Source organism: Metarhizium robertsii (assembly GCF_000187425.2).
Source record: "Metarhizium robertsii ARSEF 23 chromosome Unknown MAA_Scf_8, whole genome shotgun sequence".
In the NCBI taxonomy this organism is placed as follows: Eukaryota; Fungi; Ascomycota; class Sordariomycetes; order Hypocreales; family Clavicipitaceae; genus Metarhizium; species Metarhizium robertsii.
In genome coordinates this window covers 550,322-578,233 of record NW_011942226.1, presented here as the reverse complement: position 1 = coordinate 578,233, position 27,912 = coordinate 550,322, and the positions used below count along the sequence as shown (strand labels likewise).

The 27,912-nt window shown below is 48.5% G+C and overlaps 7 protein-coding genes across 7 annotated transcripts; 3 read left to right on the top strand and 4 right to left on the bottom strand.

Annotated features, from left to right (window-relative positions):
• Positions 1–1,050: 1,050 nt before the first annotated feature.
• Positions 1,051–1,293, bottom strand: MAA_00967 (NAD(P)-binding domain protein; the record flags this gene model as incomplete). Its single annotated transcript, XM_007818965.1, has 1 exon — positions 1,051–1,293. One exon carries the CDS (start codon positions 1,291–1,293, stop codon positions 1,051–1,053), a length of 243 nt encoding a protein of 80 aa, XP_007817156.1.
• Positions 1,294–5,184: 3,891 nt separating this feature from the next.
• Positions 5,185–6,849, top strand: MAA_00966 (uncharacterized protein; the record flags this gene model as incomplete). The annotated part of the gene is made up of 2 exons (XM_007818964.1): positions 5,185–5,825; positions 5,904–6,849. 2 exons carry the CDS (start codon positions 5,185–5,187, stop codon positions 6,847–6,849), a joined length of 1,587 nt encoding a protein of 528 aa, XP_007817155.1.
• A 4,793-nt stretch (positions 6,850–11,642) lies between these two features.
• On the bottom strand, positions 11,643–12,775 carry MAA_00965 (tri14-like protein; the record flags this gene model as incomplete). The annotated part of the gene is made up of 2 exons (XM_007818963.1): positions 11,643–12,567; positions 12,624–12,775. The coding sequence occupies 2 exons, from the start codon at positions 12,773–12,775 to the stop codon at positions 11,643–11,645; spliced, it is 1,077 nt and encodes a 358-aa protein (XP_007817154.1).
• Positions 12,776–15,075: 2,300 nt separating this feature from the next.
• MAA_00964 (Protein kinase-like protein) lies at positions 15,076–16,644 on the bottom strand (the record flags this gene model as incomplete). The annotated part of the gene is made up of 5 exons (XM_007818962.2): positions 15,076–15,492; positions 15,546–15,694; positions 15,758–16,000; positions 16,051–16,346; positions 16,400–16,644. The coding sequence occupies 5 exons, from the start codon at positions 16,642–16,644 to the stop codon at positions 15,076–15,078; spliced, it is 1,350 nt and encodes a 449-aa protein (XP_007817153.2).
• Positions 16,645–18,678: 2,034 nt separating this feature from the next.
• Positions 18,679–19,741, bottom strand: MAA_00963 (DltD N-terminal domain protein; the record flags this gene model as incomplete). Its single annotated transcript, XM_007818961.1, has 3 exons — positions 18,679–18,967; positions 19,020–19,176; positions 19,243–19,741. 3 exons carry the CDS (start codon positions 19,739–19,741, stop codon positions 18,679–18,681), a joined length of 945 nt encoding a protein of 314 aa, XP_007817152.1.
• Positions 19,742–21,644: 1,903 nt separating this feature from the next.
• On the top strand, positions 21,645–22,979 carry MAA_00962 (Aminoglycoside phosphotransferase; the record flags this gene model as incomplete). The annotated part of the gene is made up of 1 exon (XM_007818960.1): positions 21,645–22,979. The coding sequence occupies one exon, from the start codon at positions 21,645–21,647 to the stop codon at positions 22,977–22,979; it is 1,335 nt and encodes a 444-aa protein (XP_007817151.1).
• A 1,380-nt stretch (positions 22,980–24,359) lies between these two features.
• On the top strand, positions 24,360–25,546 carry MAA_00961 (uncharacterized protein; the record flags this gene model as incomplete). Its single annotated transcript, XM_007818959.2, has 5 exons — positions 24,360–24,558; positions 24,610–24,668; positions 24,732–25,105; positions 25,174–25,226; positions 25,287–25,546. The coding sequence occupies 5 exons, from the start codon at positions 24,360–24,362 to the stop codon at positions 25,544–25,546; spliced, it is 945 nt and encodes a 314-aa protein (XP_007817150.2).
• Between the last annotated feature and the right edge of the window lie 2,366 nt (positions 25,547–27,912).

Below are 27,912 nucleotides of genomic sequence, written 5' to 3'. Positions count from 1 at the left end.
TTGAGTTGATCGCCACCCTGACCACAGCAGTTTGGTTCTGCCGGGCAAAAGCCAGAGCAGCGCTCAAGCCAGCGGGACCTCCGCCCACGATCAGGGCGTCTACAATACTGCTGCTGGCGGACATGTTCGACGACATGGAGAGGCCAATGGAAGAGAGGGATGGAAGATGTGATGACAACGAGGGAAATTTCATCGGGAACAGTTTGCCCAAGGGCACCACAAGCCGGTGCTTGCAGTCCGATGGACAGAATTATAGTCCGGCTGACCCTGGTGCTTTCGGAGACTAACCGGCGACTTAATCGCACATGTTGGTGACATCCGGATACATTCTCCGAGATGCAAACCCCGCGTCAGCCCTGGAACCACATGCAGTCATTGACTCCAGATGTCATCGGCCACGGCGCGAGGGCCTAGCCAAGGTCTGCACGTAAGCCAGCGCCGGATTTAGTCATGTCTGGTTTGGTTACACTGTCTGGTGCGTGCGATTGTACATGCGTACGTACTTTGAAGGTGCCATTAATGTACCAGACACGTTGTGGCGTACCGTGTTGGCTTACAATAAACATTAATGCAATTGATCAATAGCCCGCCCAAGTATGCCGATAATCCTACGAGCACTTTTGAATCGTTGAGCACATAAATTACACAAGATTCTCTTTTACTGGACCAAAAGTACACAATGGTGGGTGGACTGATATACTTGTTCCTCGTTGCCGTGGGAATACTTGTGGTAAGCATGGCCGGCCGCGGGAGAATCGAGGCAAGACTGACAAAATCGGCATGGCAGAGCGTCTATGGCTTCCTAGTGGCCCAAAAATGGCTCAGCAGTATCTTTCAGGGGACTTGGGGAGTTGTTTCTAGCCTGCGTTACCTCCTCAATGGACTGGTGCTATTGAGAGCGATTACCGCAGATCCAGGGAGCAGCCATCCACCAATGTTTAAACAGTTTTGATACCGTTCCATTAATACACCTGGCAGAAATCACTACAAGGTGTTGAGTGAAGCCTTCATGGACAGGATAAACAAGGCCCCCCTGGATGTGCTGTCACTCTATGCAGTGGCCACGCGTCCCGACGCAAGACACGGCCTGCCTAAGGAGGTTCCTGGTGCCTCGACAGTATCGATAGCCTCGTACGTTATCCCATCGTCTCGGTCGGGGTGGCGGTTTGGAGTTCGACTAGCCGGGTAGACTCTGCACCCTGGTTCGGCTAGGAGCTTCTGCACGATATGGGAGCCGAGAAAGCCAGCGGCACCGGTGACAAGGACAATGCTGAGGAGGGCTGAGGAAGACATGGTGCTGACCTCACACAGGGCGTCGGCTTAGACGTGACGAAAACGAGCATGATGGATGGATCATGGGGCTTTGAGACAGTGCTAGTTATGCGTATGTAGGCATCCAAAGCAAAAAGAGATGGCGATGGCGCCCAGCTCTAAGCATGACAGCCGTAAGCCTCGCGACCTCGTTATACCTTCTCCACGGCCATCTCACCAAGAGGTCACCTGGTAGAAAGAGACTCCATGTAAGTGCAGAGCGTGGGAAGCAAGGGGCGAAATTTATTAGTGGCCGATAGAGCCAGACTCCTGTCCATGACCCATCTCGGCTTGTCAGATGGCTTTGAAAGCGGTTGCTGAATGGATGTCCAGTCGTTTTCCCACTCCGCATGTAACCCTACGCTGACGAGACTCCCACACGGCTTCCGTTGTGATTCCTGCGCCGGATCGAGTCGGATGCCACCAACAAACGCTTTTCCTGGTGCGACTTGTATAATGCCTACTGTTAAACACGCTCTCTCTTGGCCTTGTTCACACGGTGCTCCCGTGTACACGGCCTCGCGGCTACAACATGAGTCCTTGACCACCCTCCACCAATCCGTGACTGCGTGGGTAGCCCCATGTCTCAAATCCTTCACTGGGTGACACTGCTGACGTTGGATTTCAGTGCTCTGTCCTCTTCCAGGTTCTTCCCAATCAACAAGTCATCGCAAGACAGGAAACTGAATTGCGCCCGGCCTGCGTTGTGACTGCCTGTGCCACCCGTGAAATGGCCAAAGCTGCATGTGCCCGTTGGCAACTAAGTGGACTACATATAGCCACTTCAGGAGCACAGTCAGCGTCGGAGCAGGCGCTGGTATTAATCGTTGCTACGCACTACTGCTGTTTCTGCCATCATGATGCGGATAACGACAATACGTAAGTCCAGACGGGAATCAACTAGATTGTGCACGCCATCGGCATCGGGCGCGTGTGACTGGGGGGTTCGAATAGGTGCGCTTGATAGCTTGTGGCTGCTTTGCGTTGGCATGGCTGGCTGCTTTCACGGGTAAAGTGCCAGGCGCGGCGGGGGATGGCGATGATTCAATGTCGACCACATATATTGATGGAGACATTCGATGACGAAAACCAGCGGGCCGGCCCGATCTACCGAATAGACCCCACAATTGGGCGGTTCAATCCTCTTCGATAGGAACGTTAGCTATAATCATTCAATGTTATTGAATGGCACCTGGGGCAACTAAATACAGCGCAGTCTAGTCGGTTTCTGATCACACCGCAGGCCCAAGTCCTAGGCGCGTCAAGTACCTCCACATATAACTTCTACTATTAAAATACATCATTGATGTCAAATCATTATTGGGGGAAAGGGTAGGCAGGATCTCATTGTTAGTACGGGCGCGGTCTACTATCATTGGCACCATCTTAAGCTCCTATTCCAGTAAGTCCATGCTTTCAGGACCCGTCAGTCATGACCCAGCCACTATATAAACAACCAGACAGCATTGTGGATAGATCAATGGACTTTGGCGAGTACAGAACAACCACACAGCTAGGGCCATACCTCGAGATCTATGTACTTCCTATTGGTGGCTCTTGCTCTAATACGACTTTCCTTTGATACTGGTAAGTTGCACCTAACGTAAAGACATGGTCTTATTTTTAGTATTGCACATAGTATCCGACCTTCTGAGTTCTAAGTCTCTTTATCATTTATATAGTCAGGCACACTGCGATCAAACTTTACAAGGATCTGCTGCACGCAGTTGTCAGGTATATATGGCAGTCACCCAGTCGCACTCCCGTGTTATTTATCCGCTAATATTACTGCGAACAACTCGTAGTGCACTGTTTTACTTCTTCCTCGAGTCAGATCTTACATCCACAAAATGAGTACATGTTTCCGACTTCCTGCCTGAGAAGAATGCTTGGGCCTCCGATTGACACAGTGCTGCTACAGATTCAGCTAATATATGAGTTTTATTGATACGACTGTACCGTCCTAAGCTCTTCAACATACATCCAGTATGGACGCTTCCTCATTTCTAGTCCGCAGAGTAAGGACACTCACTAACAATGTGCTTGACATCAGGGTTTGCTGGATGCCTGGTTCAGCTCGTTGTCTTGTATGCCTTGGGAAAACACCTAGCAGCTGCAGTTCCAGTCCTTGGTGGAGTTTTGTTTGACGTTGAGCGGTGCTACTTGCGAATATCCAGGCAGCTTTGAATGTTGGAAATCGAATCAAAAACCCCGCTGCACTCTCAATTCACAGACAACAATCAGCGGCATTGCAAGAATCCGGGGGTTCGGTTGGGACATGGCCTTCAGCATCCGCCCGGTAGCCATCTTAAACTAACCACAACGGCCATCCGTCTTCACGAATGTTTAACACTGGTAGTAGATCTCGTGGCAGGAGCTTTAGCAGTCACCCTTGTCGCGAATCGACATGACGTTGTCTCTGACCGATAACGGCCTCGGACCCGGAGCGCTGCGAGTCGCATTAGTCTCAAGACTTTAATTCAACGACATCTTAATTGAAATAATTCAGTCTTGGATAAAGCTGGAGACTGGTCGCAGCGGTGGCAAGGGTACAGTAGTTTGTGAAGGAGGCCCCATCACACTTGGGTAAATCACCAGCGCCTTCAAATTCGTGGCTACAAAGCGGCAGGGTTCAAGTACAGCGCCTCACGGCGGCACACATTGACATAAATTTCTCACAGGCTGGACTCTTCATCAAGTGTTTACAGTGCAGGTAGGGAGGACATGGTCTGCTACAATACTTTTAGACCAAGATCCAAAGCCGTACTAAAAGATGTTGGTCGCGATGTTGCCGCCGGCGAAAAACTAGCAGTTTTTGGATTCTCTGGCAGCGGGAAAACGTGCTTTATCATGGCCATGATGCAGAGGATTGATATTCGGGGCGGACGAGCCGTGATAGATAATACAGATGTAGCCACGTTGGACGGGGAGAGCATGCGTAGCCACCTCGATGTGGTGCCACAAGAACCGCTCTTTATGCGTAGAAGCCTCGGATTCAACCTTGAACCGAGGAGTATAGCCTCCGGCGCATCAATTGAGGCGATGCTGCGACGTGTAAGTGCTGGTCTTTGGGACAAGCTGGCCGCGAGCTCGAATGGAAGCCTTCATGAAAATTCAGGCCATCTCAGTGGTCTCATTGATAGCAGATGCTATTTTGCCTGACGAGGGCCTTGTTGATCACTAGCAAGGCCATCATCTGTGGTGAGACAATGAGAAGATGTGGTTGAATCAAGGCCCCGCTATCTCAGCATCTCGAAAATTGATGAACCTGTATGGAAAATCTAGAGTTGATGAGAGGAATCGTGGAATTCGACAGCGCACATGTACTACAGAGCAGAACGGGTCGGCCTCAACAGCGCTCTACGTTGCCGGCGGCCGACGTTCTTGAATTCGGTGGATTCAAATTAATCACTGCCTATCCTTTGCATTCTTTGCCTGCCATTTTGCATAAAGGCAGTTTGACATATCAGTTTTGAATTGCTTTAGTCTGTAGGGTAGGTGATGTGTACCAGTAATATGTATAGTCTATTGAGCAAACCGCGATGTAGTTGACACGTCACAATCGTGTGGCTCGGCAGCAATGTAGAAAGGACAGCAATCCCAGCAGTGATAGCATCAGCAGCATTGGATAGCCGCCTGGTTGGAGTGTTGGCGTTACACCAACCAGCCAACCAACAGTTTCATGAATTCACACCGAAATGCAGTTCAGCAGGCCCGTTTTTGTTCCGTGACTGCCGTCTGGGAAGAGTACGTATCGTGTAACCTCTGCCTTGGGCTCTTCTTTCATCTTGTTCTTGCTGCCCAACGTCTTCCGCTTGCCTCTAACCCCAACTTCGTTGCCATCACAACCACGGTTTTAGTCTCGCTGCTCATATGGACGACAAGAATCCTCAAAAACCAGCTAAAAGTACATCTTCGCCAAATGGATCAAACGGTGATGGCATCCAGGAGCTTTTTGCGTTCATGGGCAAGTATTCTTCGAGCGAAAAGTTCAAACAACTACAGAGACTCGACCAAGACAATGAGGAACTAAGACAAGAAGTCATCGATCTTCGCACCACGAATGACAAGAACTTGGACGATTTTATACGGCGACGGGATATATGGAAGACTGAGAGGGAGGGCCTGACGACACAGCTAAAGGAAAAAGAGGACCAACGAAATCAAGAGTTGCTAAGCAGAAAAGCAGCAGAAAAATCACTGGACGCCGAGCGTACTGCTAAAAAGACATTGTGTGAGCAGATGAAAGAACAAGAGGCGACTATTCTACGACTAGTCGAAAAAACAAAGACAAATGAAACAGAAGTTACTCGACTTGGCACTATAAGTAAAGAGCAAAACGACGCCCTTGATCGCGCAGGAAAGGCCAAGATTAAGCTCCAAGGAGAAGTGCAGAAAATGCATAAGGAGTTAGTGGTCAGGAACAAAGAGCTTTCAAACGCAAAGGAGTCTCTTACAATATTCCGAACCTTCCTGGTCCAGCTAAGTCCTCTGGGAGAGAAGAAAGCCCAAATGTTTGTATAATAATCATCCCTTCTCTTTCCGGGTACTCGATCTAATAATATCCTGGAGTACTGACACGCTTCGCGTAGCCGCGAGGCCCTTGCAGACACGTTTAACAGTGCCTGGGACTTCTTCCAGAAGACATTGGGCCAAGATATCGAACCAAGTGTCCTTGTGCGGAGTAACTCGCAAGCGTTTGCTTTAAACCCCCCTAGCCTGCCACTCCCAGCATCCAATACAAATAACGCCAAGGGGATGAGAGTTGCAGCAGGCCTTATAGCATATGCCAAGGCACTCACCACCCACGTTTTCAGGCAGACGCACATCACTCAAAGCCGCGAGCTTGATGGGGTGCTACATCTTACTGCGGCGCAGAACCCAGAGCAAGCTGCTTGTATCCGTGCTGTTCTCCTCAAAGCGCTGCCAGAGAGACAAAAACAGAATCAGGATGAAAGCATCAACAAAGCTGTTAAAGAGGTATCAGACGCAGTTTGCCACTGGCTTCAAAATAAACAGCCATTTGAATCAGGGCTTAAGCATGTTTGTGAACGAGCCTCCGCTACCTGGGCCCTGATGCAGCTCGTGGAGGAAAGAATCCAGCCAGACTTTCATTTTGAGGTGCCTGACGAATGGCAAGCCCTGCCTTTGCTAACCTCCAAGTCTACATCTACCTCCCCTCCCAAGCCTGGCCCGTCCAGGCAAACGCCGCAGCACCAGAAAAACATGGAAAACCGTCAGGCAAACACGCTCAGAGATAGCCCCAAGCTAAGCGTACTAAGTAATAATGACGTGGCCAGAGTTGTATGGCCGACTTTTCTTGCTGCTTATCCTCAGGGACAAGACGAGACAGGCTCGGCACCGTTGGAGTTGGTTTATCACGGGTACGTCTTAACCCAGGCGCAAATAAAAAGTGCGGAAGAGGAAAGCTCCGAGGCTTCGCAAAGGGCTCCACCATCAACATCTGTGAGAAAGAGACGAAACTCAGCTGTTTACGTATCAAATGGGAGCGTCAGCGGATCATTAACTGGAAAATAAGCATTCTGCTGCTGTTGAAATTTACTGATAACTCGGCTAATGACGTCTGCGGTATGCCTACTAAAGACGTCGAGGTTCCATGTTTCTTATTATTTCCCCAAGGCGTGGCTTGATAGCACACTAAAGTTAAAGGAAGGAGATGAGATTTGTTGTTATAGTATTTCTCGATATAACCACTTAGTACCAATAAATTAATATGAACGCCCCCGCAATCTGCGCTTTACAAGCCGATCTAAATTAATTTCACCCAGCCATTATCTCCCTACTTTTTTTGCACCAACCCGTGGAACCCATAAAACTTCAACATTCTAGAATTTGCGGCATTCCTGGCAAATGTGCCAAGATAAATTACTTGCAGTGAGGAGTAGACGATATTGCTTGAATTCTTTGGACCTTGGCGGATTCACGATCAAGCGTAGGGTGAGTTACATAGAAAGTTTCTTTTACGTCTGGGTCACCCCTAGCAGAGCAAGTTGACAAGGGATAATATAGCAAAGTCACACGGGCTCACATCACCCTAGCATGTATTGGGTATAATCCTGTGTCTATTTTGTTTCATCTGCAGATCATCCATTTTGACTGGCTCTACAAGGCTTGTTTCTGCCCAACCTGATAAGCAGACTCGTTGCGAGGCAGCAAATTATGTGTAAGCTTTCAGTCAGCACATCAACTATGTCTTCCGACCATTCTCCCGTCCATCACACATGCGTCGGACTGCTTCCGGACACCTATCCTTTCATCCCGTGTGGATTTATCATCCCCGGAGTCATTCACGTATTCTCAATTCTTTGCTTTGCTATATATTCAGGAGGCTTCAGTGCCAGAGCCAACAGGGAACTCTTATAAGCTGTATATGAAGGGTATTCGGCTAAGGGGCGCTGTTGTTGGATCTTTCCCCCCACGACTCAATGGTCAAACGCGATAGCCATCTTGACACTAGCCTGATGTTATTAATACGGCAAGTACTTTATGCATCCAATCTCTTACGTGTTTATGATTCTACTCAGGAAGCTGGCGACAGAGGCGTTCGTGTTCCGATATGTTCGCAGCTAGGGGGCGTTCATGGCTGCAAGCAGGACCATCGAGTCAGACAAAAACTATATGGCATCGTGCACCCACGGATTGGACTCGAATTTGATCGTCTGTATTGCAGTCCACCGTAAACAACCTGGGAGTTCAGATATATGACTCCGGAAGTGGAATTGATCTTTCTGGGCATATAGCAGTTTTCGTGATGTCGAATACGAAGCTGGCTCCTGGCTGGAACTAGGTAAGGGGATTATTCTCGGCGGGGGATTTGCCGTTCTCCTCTGCTTCGAAGCGGGACCAATGAATGTCATGAATGTCAATGCAAGGTATACTAGCATCCATGAGCGTCGAGTTTGCAGGCGGATCATCGTTGTCAACATCGTGGCGGCACTGATGTCCTGAAATATCGACATGGAGACTTCAATGTTGTCATTTGGGTCCGGTGTCTGGTAGCCTAGCCAAGCATGCAAACCAGCAACCGTCTAGTCGGCGCAATTATGAAACGGCGCGCGAAAGGATCGACTTTATGAAGGGAGATATAGCCCGGTAAGATCTCATGCTATACCCAGGTTCGTCCTATGCACTTGGTATTCACTCTTATGCTCGGCGACCTCGAAACCAACCATGGGTGGACGTGGTGGCCTGTTGCTGGTGTGCAGACATGTGGCACTCAAGCTATTTTCGGGCCCGGTAGTTATCCTGGACAATACATACCGAGGTACCCATGTATCTGAATGTAATCGCTACTTGAATTGCTCCGTAATTTATGTTTACAAAACTCCTAGGACGCATCGCGTCACTGGCAACAGGAAGTGCAGAACCCGTCAGTTGTACAGCTCAAGCCGTCGGCAGCTTTATTATCAATCCTTGCCGACTTCGTTTTGCCCAGGTCCCGAGCAACAAGGCTAAGATACCGCATCCAAAAATATATCCATTACTATTGTATATAAAATCTGTCGGGCTTCGGCACGGTCGATGAGGCACCCGAGCATTCTGGCCATCCGGCGCTGGTGACCTTGGTATTTCCAGCATTCAACCTTAAAATACCCTAGTTCGATTTCTCGTTCTTCGACCCTGTTCCCGTCCATCTGTCCGCGGTCCAGCGTCCATCAACACCGAGCTTACTAATGCCCGTTTCACAAGACGGCACACTTACAGTCCAACCCTTGCATTATTCTATATGCGTGACCTGGCAGGGGGGGTTATAACTGATTAAAAAAAGCCTTATATAGACCCTCTCTTAATACCTAGTTTCCTATAATATACAAGCCATACTTAGTGTATTACCCCCTGCTATGAGCTACCTTGTCAGGTCACGCATGATGAATAATTCAGGGGGTGGACTGTATCTACTCCGTGCTCTATTCCGTACAGCGATATCTCGAACCAGTTGCTGGGATGCAGGTCATTCAAACCTACGTAGCGACCTGGGATCCCCCCAAGAGGATACCGGCGATAAGGAGTGCCATGGGTGGGTTTCAAAGGCTACTGGGGTTTCTTCATGCTGCTTGAGTCAGTAAAGTGAAGATACCTGGACAGAGTTTTCTGACCATGTTAAGGGCGCACGATTGCTCGACACTCGTGTCATAGTACTGGTCTGCATATATGTGCATCTCAACTTTGTTTTAATCTTCTTGTGCATGAGAACGCTTAGATCCAGAGTTTGCCTGGCTATAAGCGTCCTTTTTCATCAAGCTTTGCCCTTTTGGTAGTCATTAATATAACTATAAAACTTGGGATTCTGATGAGCATGGGTGTGCTGTCTCAAGTTATTCTCCTCCTGGTCGAAATCGTTCAATGTTTGCTTCGAGAAGAGCTTGAGCCCCATCTTTACCAGAGCAGTTCCGCTCCATGCCGTGAAGCACCACTGGCCGCAGCTGACGCAGGCAAAATTGGGTCAATAGCACAGCAGTCCCCACTAATAGGACTTAGAGTACCGTGTGAAGAGCTATTCAGGACGAGGGTTATATTGTTATGTGCCCATATGCAGTTGAGTTTGTTCTCCTCGTCATACGCGCAGCCTCTGGCGCACAAGGTTTGGCTGAGACACCTCGGTTTCCTCGTCGCAGCTGTTCGCTTTTTCGACTGCATCCTTCTATTAATATTCTATACCGCTATACTCTACATTAAAATTTGAGGTCAACCGCATTAAACATCATGTCCAGACGCGACACTTGTTAGTCGACGGGCGGCTCAGAGCATCGCCAAGCGCAGTAGTACTAAAGAGGATGCAAGTGCGAGCATGTTTAGATAAACAGAAGCCTTCCCAAGTTCAAGTTCTGGATACTTATGGACTCCCTGTTCATTGGCCTTAACAACGTTTGCTCAACATCATTCTAAGTCATCGATAGTGTTTCGGTATCGAGCATCTCGTCCAAGCTTGAAATCCCGGGCAGAGCAGTAATGGCCCCTCCCTTTAAGCCTTTCAGTGTGGTTAGTAACGGACTATACAAAGTCTGGTGCTTCCATAGGCACAAGCGCAGCTACAGTTCACTTTTCTAGCCCCCATCGGGTATACCCGAGCTGTATCATCCTTCCGTAAACCTTGCCAGCCGGGACCTTGCAAGCACTAAGGCTGGTCAGTATTACTCGGCAGATAGACCCTCAGCGGCTATGCGTGTATAATATTGGTCGAAGAGTGCTGGGTAGCTTGTTGACTACCCTTGAAGATCCCGCCCTCTCCAAATCAGCACCCGCAGGCTCATCGCACTCGTCTTAAATGTGAGTCTGAACAGCTCTCTGTTTAAGCTGCGAGGTTAGAAGTCACGGATCCTAATTTCCCTTATTGGCCAGTCAATGCCAAGGAGCTCACCCTGGCCGAGAGATTTAATGCCGCGCGGGCATGACCCCTTGACTTCAGCTGAGTCGCCGACTTCCTCGGCCGACGCATCGAGCCACAATCAACTGCTCTCACAGAATTGGAGTTACACAATCTGTTTCCAGGAAAAGCCTATAGAGAGTCGGGTGATGGTGAACTTTGCGGGGCAAATTCTCTGGTTCCGAGCTGGAAAAAGAAATACAAAACTGCACTCGAGCAGTGAAGATTCGCCCTTCTGTCACTTTAAGGCTCTAACTACCTCAGAACTTACTAGCATGCCAGAAGACTTAAAGTTACCCTATACGAAAACTGAGGTTAGGAAGGTGTTATCAGAGCTTGTTGGGAGAATATTATTAGGTATTCTCCGGTGCCAATTGGCGTTTTGGATCTCTTGTTATCCATGGTAGGAGTGGTTTTATCTCAATGGCAATAACCGACGGCGTCATCGTTACTAGCGCCAGCTGCGGCAGCAAGGCAATTAGCCTACGTGGTGTCGCTGTGATAATGTTAGCTCGTGACAGCATAACTGTCCGGTACTAGGGATCATATGTAGTAAATAGGTAAAAAGTACCATACAGATACTCTAAGGTTTATAGATTATACAATATCATGTGTATTAAAACAATTGAGTTTCTTCATTGTGTAAAACGAACGAGCAAAGCGGACTGGTGGCTATATAATTGTTACGAAGCAGCCAATATAAAATAAGTCTGTCTTACATAACCTACGAAACTCACCTACAGCCAGTGTCTATCTTGATTAAGATCAAAAAGGGCCTAGTCAATTATTTTCACGACGAGCAGCTTGATATCGTATTTAAGGTATACTTGGTAGTTTGATTCAATCTATCTAATAATGGATTTGAAGCCTTTTTAATAGCTAAATATGGCAAGTGCCATCTTTGAATTGAAGAGAAAGGTCGTAACTAGTTGGCTTTGCTAGCCTACTAGGACCAAACAATGTCGTCAACAGCTTTGGTAATATCCTGGAGAGGAAATTCAGATCGGTCCTTGGCGAGGGTGTCTGGGACTGTAGGTTTGCTGGCGTCCTGGGCATCCAAAAAGTACTCGTTGATGGAGTAGATACGTTCCTCATGGCCCACGGGGATCTGGATAGTCGATACTGAGAATCCCCGGTTATTCTCTGGGTTGTCCCAGTAAGTGTTCTTAATAACTCCAGCTTTCTCGGCGGTTTTCCAATTGTCGTTGGATATGATGACATTAATTTCCTTAGACTCAGAAGTAACCAGGAGAACTTGACCATCATACTTGGGAGGCAGATAGGCGCCGTCGAGTCCCAGACCCACATCCTCGTCGTTTCCAATCTTCACTACAACAGGTTCACCCTTTTCCGCTGTCATATCGAAGCGCAGCAGCTTGTGTGACTCATCGTCAACTGCGAGCAGGAAATCGTCCTTGGATACACCGCCAGTAAGGCCTGGCCTTTGGGGGGTCTCACCAGGCTTCATATAATTGCTCAGGTACCAAGGGGTAGCTGTCTTTCCGTCGGCGCTAACTTTAATAATCGCACCTGGATAAGTGCAAAGAACAAAAGTGTTGTGGTGGCGGTCATGTATGGCTTCCTGGCAGCCGCCGTAGGCTCCCTTGGTCGGAGTGCTAACGTTACTGCGCCACACCACTTTCTTTGTTTTCATATCGATCTTGTAAAGGAAGCTATCGCCGGAAATATCCGCGCCCGATGTGTCAAACGCAGCACCAGGGTTTATAATAGCTGACAAGAGCCCGGTCTCGGCCTCGACTTCTATACCGCTTGCATGATAGTCCTTATTCATTGTTTCATCAAATGTAATAGGTTCCTCCATAACATTGTTTGTTGGATCCCATACTGCGACCGAGGAGTTATATAGCACACTGCATAAATTAGTTACACTATGCATAGCAGTCCAAGAGTCTTTATCCCGTCATACCTGATGTAGACGCGATCAAGCTTGGCGTAGTAGTCGGCATTTTCCGGATAGAGCTGGAAAGATTTAATCGTAATATCGCGGCCCTTAGTAGGCCCAGCGAAGGCACCAGCCCCCAGAACCGCCAGTGAAGGAAGGAGAGTATTGCTGCGCATCTTGGATGATTGGAATAGTAAGCAGAGCTGTGATGCTGAAACTGTCGATAGAGTGAAGAATTCGATTCCAAAGCCAGGAGCAGGCAGACTTGATCATATATAGGCGAAGCTGAATACTAGTATCGGCAGTTAGTATTTATGAGCCTCATTACCGGAATAGCCGTTAAAGCCGAGTGGGAGCCAAGGACCGGATCACCCCTAAACCATGCCGTTTATAGCTGCCGAGCAATGGTTTGAGTTCTAGAAGAGCACGTGCATGGTGTAGTTTCAGATTGAGTGAACGGCTGTGGGGATTATGCCTACGGACCAAGACCGGGGGTCAACCCTGTGCCATGTAACCTCATTAGCAATGTAAACGCTTTTGCCAATCAGGCCGGGCGCTCCCTATATCCATAGCTCACGAATGCTCCATAGGCTGCGTAAGCTGTCGCTAGAATATGATACGTGTATTTCTTAGCAACTTCCTCTTTTGAGGACAATCTTACGATTGCGCAACACGCATTAAATGCTAAGATTAAGTACAGCTACACTATGCTATAGCACTTTGCCAGCAAGACATGTTCTATGAAAGATATTGTTCAAGGTTAAAATATTTCTAGCGTTATTAATCCTAGTCGCCGCATTCCTATATGCCGTATGCACAACTCTCAAGCGAGCTGACGGCGTCGTATATCTTGTCGAATTTGGCAGGAACAGCCGCGCCAAGGTGGCAAAAGATGGGAATATTGCCGCCCAGGGCCAGGCCTTACGCGCAAATGGAGAACTTTAGTCACATACATACGCAAAGTTGCTCGGCTCTTTAATAGAGAGGCTGTTGATTGCGATATTACATGCCGAACGCAAGGCCCAGCTCGCTAAGCTGTGACATTCTTGGTGATCTCAGCCACCAGGATCATGTACGCAGTCCGAATGTGGCCGAGCATCTTGACTACTCACAATAGGGAAAGAGTCGGGCTGGATACGCTGGTAATGTAGTTAATATCGTTTAAGCCAGGTCCATGAGCAACCGAAAACAATAGCCAGTTATATGCACGTTAGTTAAGTCGCGATAGCGTTGAATGTAGGCGACCAGTTGATCACAGCGTCGTTCCATGCAAGGGAGGGATAGAGGTGGATCGGCAATATAATGCTAAGATTAAGTCACTTATTTATTTAAATATAGTGTTACTTATAGCACCTACCCAGATCCTTGAAGTTAATGCAAACGTAGAACGAGGCTATCCAGATAAAGTACACCGGAGCAGATTCGTATGGGCGCAATCCACGACGCAAGCGGAGGTCTGGTAACGTCTTCCACTCAAAAGGTTGCAATACTATGTCGAGGGTAAACATAGCAGTACCCGTTATGTGGACCGCGGACGAGCATGGACAAGACACTCAAAACGAGATTGAGAGGATTGGAGTACGCGGCGGCTTCCAGGAGACAAGCTTTACTTGAACATGGAACCAGGGAGAGCCGTGGCATACATGTCAGAAAAGTACTGAAGTCCGACGCGGCGTCGGCGGGTACGTAGTAACCGTGGTACAAACCCGGCTCAGGACACCGTAGACTTTTAATATCCCATATTTGGGGCTGCGTAAAACGACACGATATACTACGGTCAGTTAAGTAAACGAAAGGCAAATATCGCCTTGCAGAAAGCCTGCTGCTCCCTTGTTCGCCTTCCTTACGAGGAAATCATCCCCGGTAGCCTTGAGACCTCGACCTCCCTAGGGCTCCAGAGGAGCTCCCATTAGACAATTCCGTCCAACAGCCTAGGCGAGTTCTGTATAATATCTTTTCAAAGCACAAAATCGTGCATCTTCTTGACAAGGAGTTGGTAGAAAAGGCAGAAGTACTGGAGGTGCTTAAAGCGCGCCAACCTCATCCAAATAATTGTTGGATATCATGGCTGCCATGTGCGACGAGGGTAAATTACTAGGATCGGGCTCGATCGATACCTCTGTGATTTGAGCGGCCACCTAAAGAACGGCTACGTCGTCGAGGATAAAGAACTTGACACTTCATATAAGCATTGGAGGCTGCAATTTATCACCAATACTCGTTTTGTTGGGCCTATAACGACCTTGACCCAATATATGTCCTTGTGACAAAGGAGGGGAGGCCTATTTTGATGACTTTAACTCGGCTTGTAGAATCGGAGAGACATTGTCGACCAGCCGTGGCAGCAAAGGTTGGATTGATTGCTAGATGAAGTATTACACGACATCTCAGCTCCCAACAATATTCGTACATGGCTAGCTAGTAATGTTCAATCTGACCTGAGTCGGATTCTACCGATCAGGGCATACAGATTAATTTATATACTTTCGTCTTCCTTCCTCCTAACCGCTCTCATAAATGGGTCCGTCAACAGCACTGCCATCAGGCTCCGTTCATCGGGATTTGTTAAAATCATCTTCTTAATGAGGTTGAGGAAATCCGATCTTTCTTCATCATTGGGGCCCCTACGCGAGTTGCGAGTCGCCTCACGCGCCTCCCACACCTTAACTCGGTCGTAGATGAGCGGTGCTAAAATGTCAGTATCGCGGCTACCGATCAACCCAAATGAGAAATGGCAGAAAAACCAACAATTTTCGTGTTTTCGATCCTGCTTGTTCCAAGGTTGAGGCCAAGTTTCTGGGGGAGGTCCACCAAATTGAATGGCGCGGAAAAGATAGTCTTTCAGAGAACCCCACGTCGAAATAAGCTCGTGGCCCGATTTGACATGGTATAACTTTACATAAATATCAACCGTATGCCTGGAAAAGCTTAGCAATCATGACCTACCGTGCATCCGACAGCCCAAATGTCAGCCGCTTCGCTCCAAGTACAGCCGATTCGGCCATGGCTCAGTTCGTGAAGTACAACCTCTGGGGGCCGAATCGCCGTAGGAGCTGCACCTGGCAAGCTCGGGATAGTCTTGCTTAGCCTGTAGGCTATGTAGATAAAGCCATGATAGTATTAGCAGTGGTATAGAAATATTCCCAATATCCACGTACCTCTTCCAAAGTCCAGAATCTTGATACTCATTGCCGAGCTAGCGGGAAATGCCTTCATGCCTTGTAAAAAGTCTGCGATTGATACAGATTGAACGATATATGGGGGTACTGAGTCCAATGGGAATGTTGGATCGCGTGGAACGACTGGAATAATTTCGGGGTTAGCAAAGTATTCGGTGATATCGTCTTGCTTGAATTGTTCTAGCTGCGGGAGAGCAATCCCAAAGTTGGCGATATGGGGATCTGTGTACGTTAGCTGCTTAGCCATTATTAGTGTACACTACCGACTTTACCTCCGTGTACTATGCCTTCCCCGTGTAGGAATGCAAACCCTTCTATAATTTGTCGAATGGCTGCAGATGAACATTGTTGCCTGGCATCTGGATCACTCAGTGGAGAGATCACTTCGGTCACCAAACACTCGTGGAACCCATTCGGTCCTTTCATAATAAATACGTCAAACAGTTCAATCACTCTCTGATGCCCATGTTTTCCTGGCCCAGCTTTACAGAGCTGGGTCAAAATCTCGGTTTCTCTGTTCAAACGGGGTATATCTGACCCAAGTCCGACCTTGACAGCAACATAACGTCTACGGGGAGAAGTCAATTTCTCAAAATCACGCAGTCTCAGCGACATACTTACTTCTCGACAAGGTCACGAGCCAGCCAGACTGTAGCAAATGCGCCGAATCCGAGCTTCAGCATGATCCGATATCTGGGCGCCTTGTTCACGTCGCCAACACAAGTGGACGGCTTGGGAAGGACGTCGCCGAGAGTGATTGGATGCAGTCCATTTTGTGTATATTTTGTCAAATCTTCGAACTGCCCTTCAGCGCCAGTGTAGAGGAAAATATCGAGCTGCCCTTGCAGCGATGTGGAAGTTTCCATATTGTTTTTCCGACAATGTAAGTGTGAGACAAAACAACGACACAGGTTTGCTGGATCAATTGATATAAGTACAGTAAGAACTTGGGGACATTTACTGTATGCCCGGAACGCTAAATACTCCAGAGTCCGGCCTGGCCACAATACTAGTTGACATCTGGTAGCGCAGCCACGGGAAGAGGGGCGCTGCCCCGCACATGACATTGAACTTGACATTGAAGGGACATGAATCAATTGGCGGGAAACGGCTCATGTGCTGGCGGGAACATCGAATAGCTCGGCGCTAAAAATGGTAAATTTAGATCATGATGAACCGGCCTCTAGTCTTGAAACAGGCAGTGCATCACCTCTATGCGGCCAATAACGATTGATACGAAGGCCGGAATAAGGCCGGCGCTTACACTTCTCGTGGCGGCTATCGGAAGGCCGCCAACTTGCACTCTCCAGCTACCCACGGAAATTACCTGAAGTCACTTATCGATATCAACATTGCTGTTACAGCAGCAACTCGGCGGTAGAGGTCAAGCCTCCTGGCCAACACACTGTTTCATGCCCGTGTGAGAGGCCTAAACTGCGCTGGGAGCACGGCGTTCATACTATTAATAAAGATGGAAACATAATATAAAAATCACCAGCCATGCACATGTTATCGTATGCCACATCTATTATCATTTCTATTCAAACACAGAATTCCGAGGTTTCCTGAACTTATTTGCTAGAGATCTCGTTACGCAACAAAGCACCCCCGCACTGGTGACGCGGGTAATATTGACTTGGGCGCCTACCATGTCCATGTCTCGGGGATATATCTCCACTTTGCCGCCGATGGTAGACCGCTTCTGATCTACTACATTCACGAGGCCCCGGATCAGGGAACCCTCAGCGCGGAGATTTGAGTTCTTGAAGAATTTGCAGCAGCTTGGACTAGGGGTGAGCTGGTGAGTCCGCCAAGATGACGGTGAAAGTGTCATTCGCAGAATATCCTCACTGACGATTGCCATAGGATGTAAACTGCAAAGCGCCTTTCGCAGATGCACAGCCCTGCGATGTAATAGTTGTAGCGTAAAGCAGCCCTTTACAGTAGCAATCACGTTCTCGGATCCGCTAACGCTTTTCAGGGGGGGCCACCATGTTTCAACGAATACACCCACCGAAGCAAAGCACCTCACAGTTTCCCCAGCCAGCGAAAGCTCCTGGGCGACGGGTTACGCGAGGTCCGGCGTACACGTCTATTCTGTAAACGACGATGTGGCCATGGGCTACCGAGGATGGCGAAGGACGACGTCATCCAAGGATCGTTTTCAGGGAGCAACTGTCAAGAGGCACCTTATGGAAGCGATGAGCAATAATCTTGCCAGTCAGGGACAGGCTGGAGAATCCAGCGAGACGCCTGCGGGGTATTGAGATGATGGTACCCCGTACTTCTGGTCAGGAAGCTCTCAAACGTATTAGTACTGTGGGCAAGACGCCTCGAGACATCGTGTAGGCTAAGCGAGGCAGCGCAGGAACTTGAAAAGCAGCTATGTCTTTACTTCCTTGAGCACCAAGTTATTTTGTGTTTTCAGTCCCACTCTTGACTTTAAGCGTAAGACTAGTATATGCTTTTTTATACTAGTGCCATGTAATTAAGTCGCCTAAAATCGTGAAGGCGATGGTGCCACGGCCTCCGACTTTCTGCCATACTATATCCCGGTGGTATGCGGGAGGCTTCGAAGACATCGCGTACAGAAAACGTGAGGATACGGACAAACACGTGCTAGAAGTTTTTCTGCCAGGACTTCGGGGATTTTCGGTGGTGTCAAGTTTATGCAGGGCAATAAGAGATCAGCGTACCCCTCGCCGGGTAAAAGCACCAGGGGGCTATGGCAACGACACAGACAAGCAGCGGTAAAGTAAATTAATAAGAGAATCGCCCGCCTTACCCTGACCTTACCAGCCTCTCCGATCATGCTCATAATAATTATTCAACATCATATTAATAAGTGTACTTATATTCTTAACGCTACTATACCTTGCGTCTGTAATTCAGCGTAGGTATCAAGCGTCTTGTGCAGCCTCCTCCCTCTTGTCCGGCTGCGAGCACAGGTGCTTTTTCAAAAAGTCCACCTGATATTGGCTGTTCCTTTCAAAAATGTAGCCAGAGTAGCAGTCAAAGTGGCCCCCTGGTACAAGGTGTAGTTGTTTAGGCTCCAAAGCTCGCGAGTAGGCCTCTAACGCAAGATCCGCGGGCGTCAGGACATCGTTTTCCGCCACCGTCATCAACAGAGGCGTGGGCGAGATGTGGTGGATATGGGTGGACGGGTTATACTCGCGGAATGCCTCGATGCTGTAATTGTTAGTGTAGCACTTTGAGATTTTGAGGTAGCGTATCCACGTACGACTTGATAGTCACCTCATTTTTCCAGCTGCACCTTTTCTCCCAGCCAGTAAAGTAGGCATAGCTGTCCGGAGTATGTAGGGCAGATGGCTTGTGCATAGCTTGTTCCACGACAGGCAGAACGCCCGCAGCCTTCCCTTGTGCCCTGCCGTGCCGGTCTGTATACATCAGTCAGCTTACAGCACTAATAGCAGAAAAAAGGGGGCTGCGGCTGCTCGTCGCACCATCTTGGAACAATTGGTTCAATTCAGGAACAAGGTCTGGTCGAATCAGTCGGTGGAAACTATCCCAGCCGTTCACACATGGAACTTGGCTCAGAACGACCTTGACCCGACGGTCGACGGCTGCCACCCAGAGAACGTGGCCGCCGCTGTACGAACTGCCCCATATGCCAATCTTGCCATTGTCCACGTCATGGCGCGATTGCGCGTAGGTTATAGCATCCGAGTAATCGCTGTGTTGTTGCCAAGGAATGATCTCCTGTCGGGGCTGGCTGGGCCCAGTATCGCTGTTGCCAAAGCCACGGTTGTCATATACGAGACAGCATATGGGCAAGGCGGATATGAAGTGCTCAGCAAACGTGTCGAGATTCATCTCTTTCAGGGCAGAGAAGCCGTGTGCCATGACTAGGCATGCCAATTGGCCGTCTGCATTGTCGGGCCTGTAAAACCATCCTCGCAAAGTAACGTTGTCGCTCGTCTTAAAGCTTACGTCTTGGCGCATCTTGCTTGCTTTTTTATTTGAGGTGGGAAAACAGTGACTGTATGATGATGGACCTACGGTTAGTATGGTAATGTTGTTATTTTCGGACAAATACATCTATGCACTTCTAACAGCCTCTAAAATAATGTTACGCTGCTTTATTGGCTGTGCTTCCGCTTCTGCTTCCGGCCACGACGGCTCGGCTTCTATACCCGCTTGCAGCTTTAACCCCGGAATCGGTCGCTATTGCTAAAATCCCGGAATGGGCTGCCGCTCTGACTAGTTAGAGCACTCCCTAATAGTAGTTTAAAATATATTTATAATAAATGATATTTAAATACAAGGCCGTATTCTAAAAGAAGCAACATTCTAATAATTGCTATACTAAGACCTATTATAGCCTTACGTTCCGCGGCTAAGCGACGAGAAATGCCTGGCTGGCCTCTTTCTCTGACTACTGATACGTGTTAACGTGCGGGTGACAGGCTATATGCAGTGAGGGTAAGGCGTGACGCTACAGACCAGTTGACAATATATAGATTTCTCGGTTGTCTCTAGTCTACAGGCTGCACTGCCCTCTTGTACTGCATGTACGCCATATCATGACAATAATATCTCTCCGTGTCAGAAACCGTTGCACTCTCATCCCAGACAGGTCTTAGCTGGCGGGTTGTATCTGTTGTCGGAGAGTCCGTCTATCAGGGGCTGTATGCACAAGCGCTAATCATGCTCGGGCATATTGGCTAGATGGAAAGAATTCATTGCAAACAAAAACAAAGACAATACTCCCCGCTACCGAGATCAGTCCAAACGAGTGTATTGATAGCAGACTAAGCAACGTAATACTAGTATGATCTAAAAGAGTGACAAGAAAGAAAAGATGCAAGAGGCGACAGGCAGCTCCTCCGTCTCAATACAACTTATCTCGGCTCAAGAGTCACGAGGTGCTATGAAAGTAAGTTGACGTGTCCGTAGGATCCCTCGAGGGCTTTAATAGGCCATTCTTGTGCCTTTTATCGCCTTGGGTCCGGGTCGACACTTTGAATGCATTCAGGGTACGTTTTGTCATGCAACTGCCACAGACCTTGATTTAATGTATTGTAGTCTCGTCCCCCTGATCACTCTGGAGAAACTTGTGCGCGTATTCTGCGGCCTCTTCTGCGGCCGCGTCTCGGCATTTCTCGTGAATATTATCCTTCACCCCAAATGGTCTCGAGGCATTTGCCATACAATCTCCTGTTTTAACCGAGCCATTCAGCAGGATTGTGTCGCACAAAGGTTTGGCGGTAGAACCTCCTACACAATTCCGATGCTTCTCGTCGCTATCCCGGAAGATGCGCACGCATTTTTCATCTCCTCAGACGTATTCATCTTGCTGTCGGAGGGTGGTGCCAAGTTATTGCCGGCTACTTCCTTTTCGGCTGGGCAAGCAGACTCGCTCTCGAAGTCTCCAGAGCCTTGTCCGGCCATGGTTGTCTTGCCGTCGCGGGAGTTATTGCTTTGACAGAACTTCCAGCAAACGTTACAAGGATAAGGCGGATTAAAATTAGCAGAGCGCGTTCTCCTGCTGCGCTGTGCAGCTGCCTCCGGAGGCCTTTGAATAGCCGGATGTGCGTACTGGATGCTGATTTAGGGATAACATCACATTGGAGATTATTCATAATGAAGCGCCATGCCTGCACGCCCCACTTCAATCATCAAGAGAAAAAGCAAAAGTGCACAGGCCAGGCGGTGAAAAATAGCAAAAACCCGCCGTTTACTTGATACCAGACTGTTTTTCGCAACTTGACTTGACAGTTCTGTGCCATTTCGCTGTAAGCGTGCTGTGAAGTGCGCTACAAGTTGCAAACGTTTCTATTGACCCCTCAGCTTTAACATATAGAGCTTTTTTTTCTCTTTTAGCTACCTGTATATTCTCGGCAAAATGACTCACACTGACCCCTTGGACCAGTACAAGGCCGCGGAAGCGCTACTTAAATACGTCTATTCGGGCATACTTGGCCCTACTAAGGGAATGGCCGTGGATTACGCTGTGATGCAAACGACGGACAGCACATTTACCTTTTCGGCGACGCTCGAGCCTGTTCATAATCCGCCAAACTTTCTCGATAGGTATCAGATCGAGGTTAATAGACGAAGTGGGGAGCTATCTGCCCCAAAGAAGATCGAGATCACGGACGAGGACATGCAAAAAGCTGTTTTGGCTGCAACAGGTGAGACAGTTGCATCCTCTCACAGATTCACGGACGGAGGTTTCAGCATCTCATATAAAGTAACTCCGATGCACAAGCCCGATACTGCCTTTGTTGTCCAGCTGCGCTTTCACGGCAATGTCGCATCCATGGACGCCTTCATGAAGTTCGTTCGCGCGAACAGTAGCCCAGGTATAATCCCAATGCCAGCTGTCTATTCTATACCGGATGAGGCAGAACATCAACGGGCCACAGGATTCGGAAGGCAGATAACAGAATTCGTACCTGGCATCATAGCAGAGCGAGTTTATCCCGACATGTCTCATGCGAACAAACTCGAACTCGTGCGCAACATGGCCCTGGCCTGGCAGGCCTGCTGGGACCTACCCCTTCCATCGCCTCGCCAGATAGGCGAACTAATCGCTCTAGACAATAACGGCAGCATCAGCCTTTCTGTTGGACCTGACCGGCACTTTAGTCTCGGGGGGCCCTTCACATCTGTGCGCGAATGGCTTAGAGCCCGGCTTCAACATGCCGTTACCAGCTTGGGGAGAGCAAATGGCATCGATGACTACAAGGAAAAATACATGGCTTCTATCCAAAAATTCGTGGACAACATGTTGGACCAAATTCCTCAAACAGTAGAGGAATGTCCAATCGTTGCTCTGCACGTTGATATGGGTCTTCATAATGTGCTTTTATCAGCAGACGACCACAAGCAAATCAACGCCATAATCGATTGGGAACTCTGCGCTAGCGCTCCGTTTCTTGCGGCTCACACATGCCTTGAAATGCTCTTCCGGATGGGAGCTTCAAATGGCTTTGGAGCTGAGTATCCGCAAGCGGATCAGCTTCGCAGCGCTTTCTGGGATTCAATTCCTAAATGGAAGGCTTACTGGGAGAGTCAAGGGGCAAAGGACTTTATGGAATGGTTTCGATTTGCTCTGTTTATGCAACCCGAATACTGCTCTAGCAAGAAACCTAGAGCTGAAAAAATGGAGTTCTGGGCGGAGAATATTCGCGTTGTCGAGGGCATGTTGAAGAAGTATAGTGTAGGGAAGAACTGAACAAGCATATCGGATTGTAAATGGGCCAAGAATGGCAACATAGCTTGATGTTTAATTCCAGCGCTTATACCTGCTTCTGATGGGTTGCCGCTTGTGACAAGGGCTCGGCGGTTCATGATTGTTCGCATAACCAGATATGATGATGCCCGCATATGCAGCAATATCTGATCCCCACAGGCTATCAATAAATCGCCCGTTGGCATTTGCAGCTTCGTAGACAGTTTCCAGCGGCAGGCGAACCCAAGGGTCAAGTACCCTTGCTTCGGTGGGACTAATGCCGAAGAGCTGGGCGTCAAACTACCGGTATTTCCGATCCTCCACAGATATCAGAAATTAATGTTGCACATTCGTGTGACCATGGTACAGAGTGTTCTGGTGATAGACGCCAGGGTATTCCATCTGTCGTCCGGGATACTGGTAAGCAGGTCTCCTAGTTCAAAAAACATTCTTGCATAAGCTGGAGAGCATATTAGTGTCGCCCAGTAAGCAGCACCAGCCGCTCCCAATAACTGCGATAGGGTTCGGAGATTCCACTATGCTCTCTCGATCGCCGACAGTGCTTTCGTAATTGGAACAACAGTCTCTTATCCTTGGACTTCATAAATCGTCAACATGTTGTCGTGAATTCAACCGGGGAGATGCCCGCCTTATTTAGTGTTGCAGCGTAGTGTCTATAAATACAACCGATTAAATAGGAGATATGAGAATTTCTTCGCTACTATTTGTACGAAAGGGGCTTGGATGAAAGAGATGACGTGAGGTAAAGTAGTTATAAATGGGGCGGGGAGGACGGGGGCCGGCAGGGAGAAAGGCTTACCCCCTGCCTTTATTAATGTCAAGTCTGGTTTCTTGAACCTATATACCGAGTACCACATTGTACGAAGTACTCCATACTTTGACATTTCTCACCAGACCGGACCCTTCCCTTCCTGGCACTTTGCTTACGGAGCACCGACGCGTTCCTATTGGCCTGATGGGGGCCAAGAGATCGCCAGCCCCTTTTACTACTATTGGGTGAGGCGTAAATGGCCCTGTTGTACGGAGTAGTCTGGTGTCAATGTATCCACGCTGTTGTATTGACCCATTGCGCAGTGTCGTAAGCGGCATGGGTAGCATTGTGGTTCATCTCTGCATTCTGTGCCACATCCAACAGACGTCACTTTATGGCGGTGTGGTCCGTACACAGACGGGTAATACCGAGTACGGCACCAGTACTTCGGCTCCGGGTTGTGCGAGGTTGTGTGACAACTCAGCCCGTAGGTTTTCAAATACCTGGACACAGAGGCACTCCCCCCGTTCTTTCCAAAACATCCCATCTGATAGCAAGTCGCATGAAGCCCTCCACAATTCAGCAAGTTGGAGCCTCTTGTCGACTAGGAGATGGCTTGGGGCATCTTCAACGACCCTGTACAGAGTCTTGTATTTGCTGTTGGTCTTGTATTCACACCTATCTGCGTTATAGCAACCGCTCTTCGCTTTATTGCCTCTCGGGTATCGTTGGGTAAAATTGGCATTGAGGATTGGCTCGCCCTGGGAGCTCTGGTATTTTATATTACATGGACCGTAATTACAGGTATATGTATGTTGGTGTATGGCTGTCGTCGATAGATCCAAGACTAATTGAAACTAGCTGCAACTTACCTTGACGATATGGACTTCACGAAATCGAGTGCAACTTCGCGTCTTCTAGTATGTTTGTTGGTACCTTTGGCCGATTCTTATCAGCAAAACGCCTCTAATAACACAACTCAGCCTTTGGTTATTGCGACGCTCATGTTTGCCCCAAACCAACTATGTGCTAAACTTAGTATTCTATTCCTCTATCACCGTATCTTCGGCGTCAAGAAAGCTTACTCGCTCTGGATTAAAGCCCTTGGTATACTCCAAATTATCTATACTATTCCCACCATGGTGATTGAAGCGCTTGAATGCTGGCCGGTGCAAAAGTCCCGAGCCACGAATGAATCGTGTATTGTTATTTCGGCTGCATTTATGGCTCGTGCCGAGCCAGTCAACTCATTTGTCGACTTTGCCATGGCAATCCTTGCTATCTTTATGCTTCGCAGTCTACAAACCAGCCGAAAGACTAAATGGAAGCTTTCACTTCTTTTCATCTCTGGAGGACTGTGAGTATTCTGTTCCTAAAGTTCAAACAATTTAATTCCCTGGGTCAACTTGTCTAATATTTTAAAAGGGCTGGAATTATTGGCTTTATAAAGGCCGGTCTTGCGTTTCCAGCAGCTTATGGTAAGTTCCAATAGGATTGACCGAGGAGCAGCAGATTTGACTGAAGTTTTCGTAACTTAGGCAATCAAATCTTTATGGGCGTCGGGACGACGGTGCAGATGGCCCTTAGTATTATCTGCTGCTGCGCCATCACCTTTAGACCACTTCTCACGAAGACTCACCTTTTTAGCAGCCTGGCCGCTAAAATCTTGACGTGCGGAAGCAGACTTCTTCTTGTGAGAAAGGCTTTCCCGCCGTCGTCGGACCGCACATCGGATCATGGGATCAATCTAGAGACCGCTAGCGGCACCAGGCATCCCGCTGTTTCCAATGATGTGTGATTGTTGGCGCCTCGTCGACAAGAAAGCCCACGGCTTACGGCAGGTCAGTGTCCTTATCTCAAGACAAGTTGATCGCAGAGCAGTGGAGTACGCGCGCCGTTACCCATTAACATAATAAAGTTAATTACATTCAAATAAATATACTTCGTACCACTCTTGATCAGTAGCGTGCCTCGTGGCATATTGTCTATGTTGTCTTTTCTTTTCTAGAAAGTAGCTACATAGGGTCAGGGTTATCCAGGATTCTCGGATTAGACACTACCACCGATTACATGCATTCTGCATACCAGTGGCCCTACCGCTACAATATGGAGTAAGTTGGCTGTCTCAGATTACGTGAACGAGATAAGCAAATTCCAGCCATACCACTTCTCGTGTCGCGAGAGACGGACCGATTGGTTTCGACCTTTATGCACGCTGGTCATGCGCTGGTACTTGAACCAGGCTGGAACACACTGATATCTGACATTTCGGAGCATGTACTTCATACTAGAATGGATTCCAATTTTTCTCGTCCCACAGTCAAGCTTCATGCAGCGGTACCATGTACAGAGTACGGAGGAGGCTGTCTTTTTTCGCTTTTTGCGTGATTTGTTACGCAGCAAGAGAACCTGTTGTAATACCCCATACAAGGCCCAACTGCTCCGCATCTTACGTGGCGTCAATATTTTGTGTGACAGAATCATGCCTCCGCAGCCTGTCTCTCGGTGTGCTAAAACAAAAGGCGCCACCGTAAAATTAAATAAGTGTGACACATCAACCTAGCGCATCTATTTTTGACTGGTTTAATGTGAGGTTGTTCCTCTCTCCTTTTCGGCCGCACTTGCGTGTCCTCTCAACACTACGACGACGGGCGGCTGTTGCAGCCAAACCCATGGATGCGGAAGGTGCCTGATCATAACAACAAAACGGAGTATCAGAAAGTCGTTGTATGTGGCCCCGTCGAATCTGCTAGCCGTGGCGTTAGTCTTGCCAATTAGGGGTCTTAACGGTCCTGTACATAAGCGACTAATCCAGACCAGACAGCATCAAGCATATACCGAACATGATTAATTCAGACAACCACCAGGGCTAACCAATTGCAACTGCAGCTGTCGGATCTCATCCGCACCGCCATGAAGGGGAAGGGCTTGGCCCTATTTGCTCATTTGCTCAAACAAATGTCTAACTGACGGGCACATGATGCGGGGATATTAACCTCATTGGTGGGCAGAACTGTCACAAATTCACGCAGGTTTCCCCGGAATGGCCGTATATGCATGCAGATATGTATATGGAGGCGTTCTGTTTGGGTTCAGGCAATGCAAGGCATCGGCACACCTGCGAAACAAGCCGCCAGGATACCAGCTGGACAACTACGACGGGCGTGTTGCGAAACTAGACCTGCGTAATCTTGCAACTCAAGATGGAGATACAAGTCGTACGCTACAAAGGTTTACTAAAGATGGGGAAAGAAGTTGAGCTCCTGAGCTCGGCAGGTAATTATTCTCGCTTCCGAGGGTGTTACCCCAGGCACTCAGGCCAAGCCAGACCATATAACGCCTTTCCCGCTGCCGAACCATCATCTCATCTTGAGCGTGTCCGATCTTGCTCTACGATCCCAGTACCAAATAGTGTGAACAAAGAAGTCCTACTCAACATAGTGAACACCACCACGGCTACCTCATCTGGTGATGCTGGGCAACAGCCTGAACTGGCTTGTGAAGAATGCCGTCGTCGCAAGGCACGCTGTGACCGGGTAAGACCGCGGTGTGGGATATGCGCAGAGTCTGGAAGAACTTGTGTTGTTGTCGACAAGAGATCTCAGCGTGGCCCAAGGAAGGACCAACTAAAAGATTTACGGTCAAGATTAAGTGAGTCAGGAGCAAATCACCCTAACTCGAATCTTGAACAATGAGACGGGTCGCTGACATCCATCTCTGTGTTGCTAGAGCAGCGGCTAGGTGGACAACCTGATTCTTCGAATCTACCAAAAGAGCGCGACAGTTCCCCCAAATCATCTAAAAAAGTAAGCCCTGAACGCGACCTTATTTCCTCGAGCGCGAGCACCGACATTGGGTTGGATATGGGTTCTGATCCAGGGGCGTTGGCGCTCTTTGAACCAGGTTCGGGCTTGAAACAGATGCCGACACTTACACCCGATCTTACGACGGCGTCAACAGCGACTTTCATGGCAGCTTGCATTTGCGAAGGCTGGCAGACCGAACCTGGCATATTTCAAAACTCCTATCCACAAATTCCTACTCCGCAATCGGCGACAGCCCCGGGACATATGCCGTCCTTGTCGGTTGATAGAACTGTACGTTGGCCGAAGCGCCCATCAAGTCCCCAATAATAGAATATGCTTAAATAAGACGATGGGACTG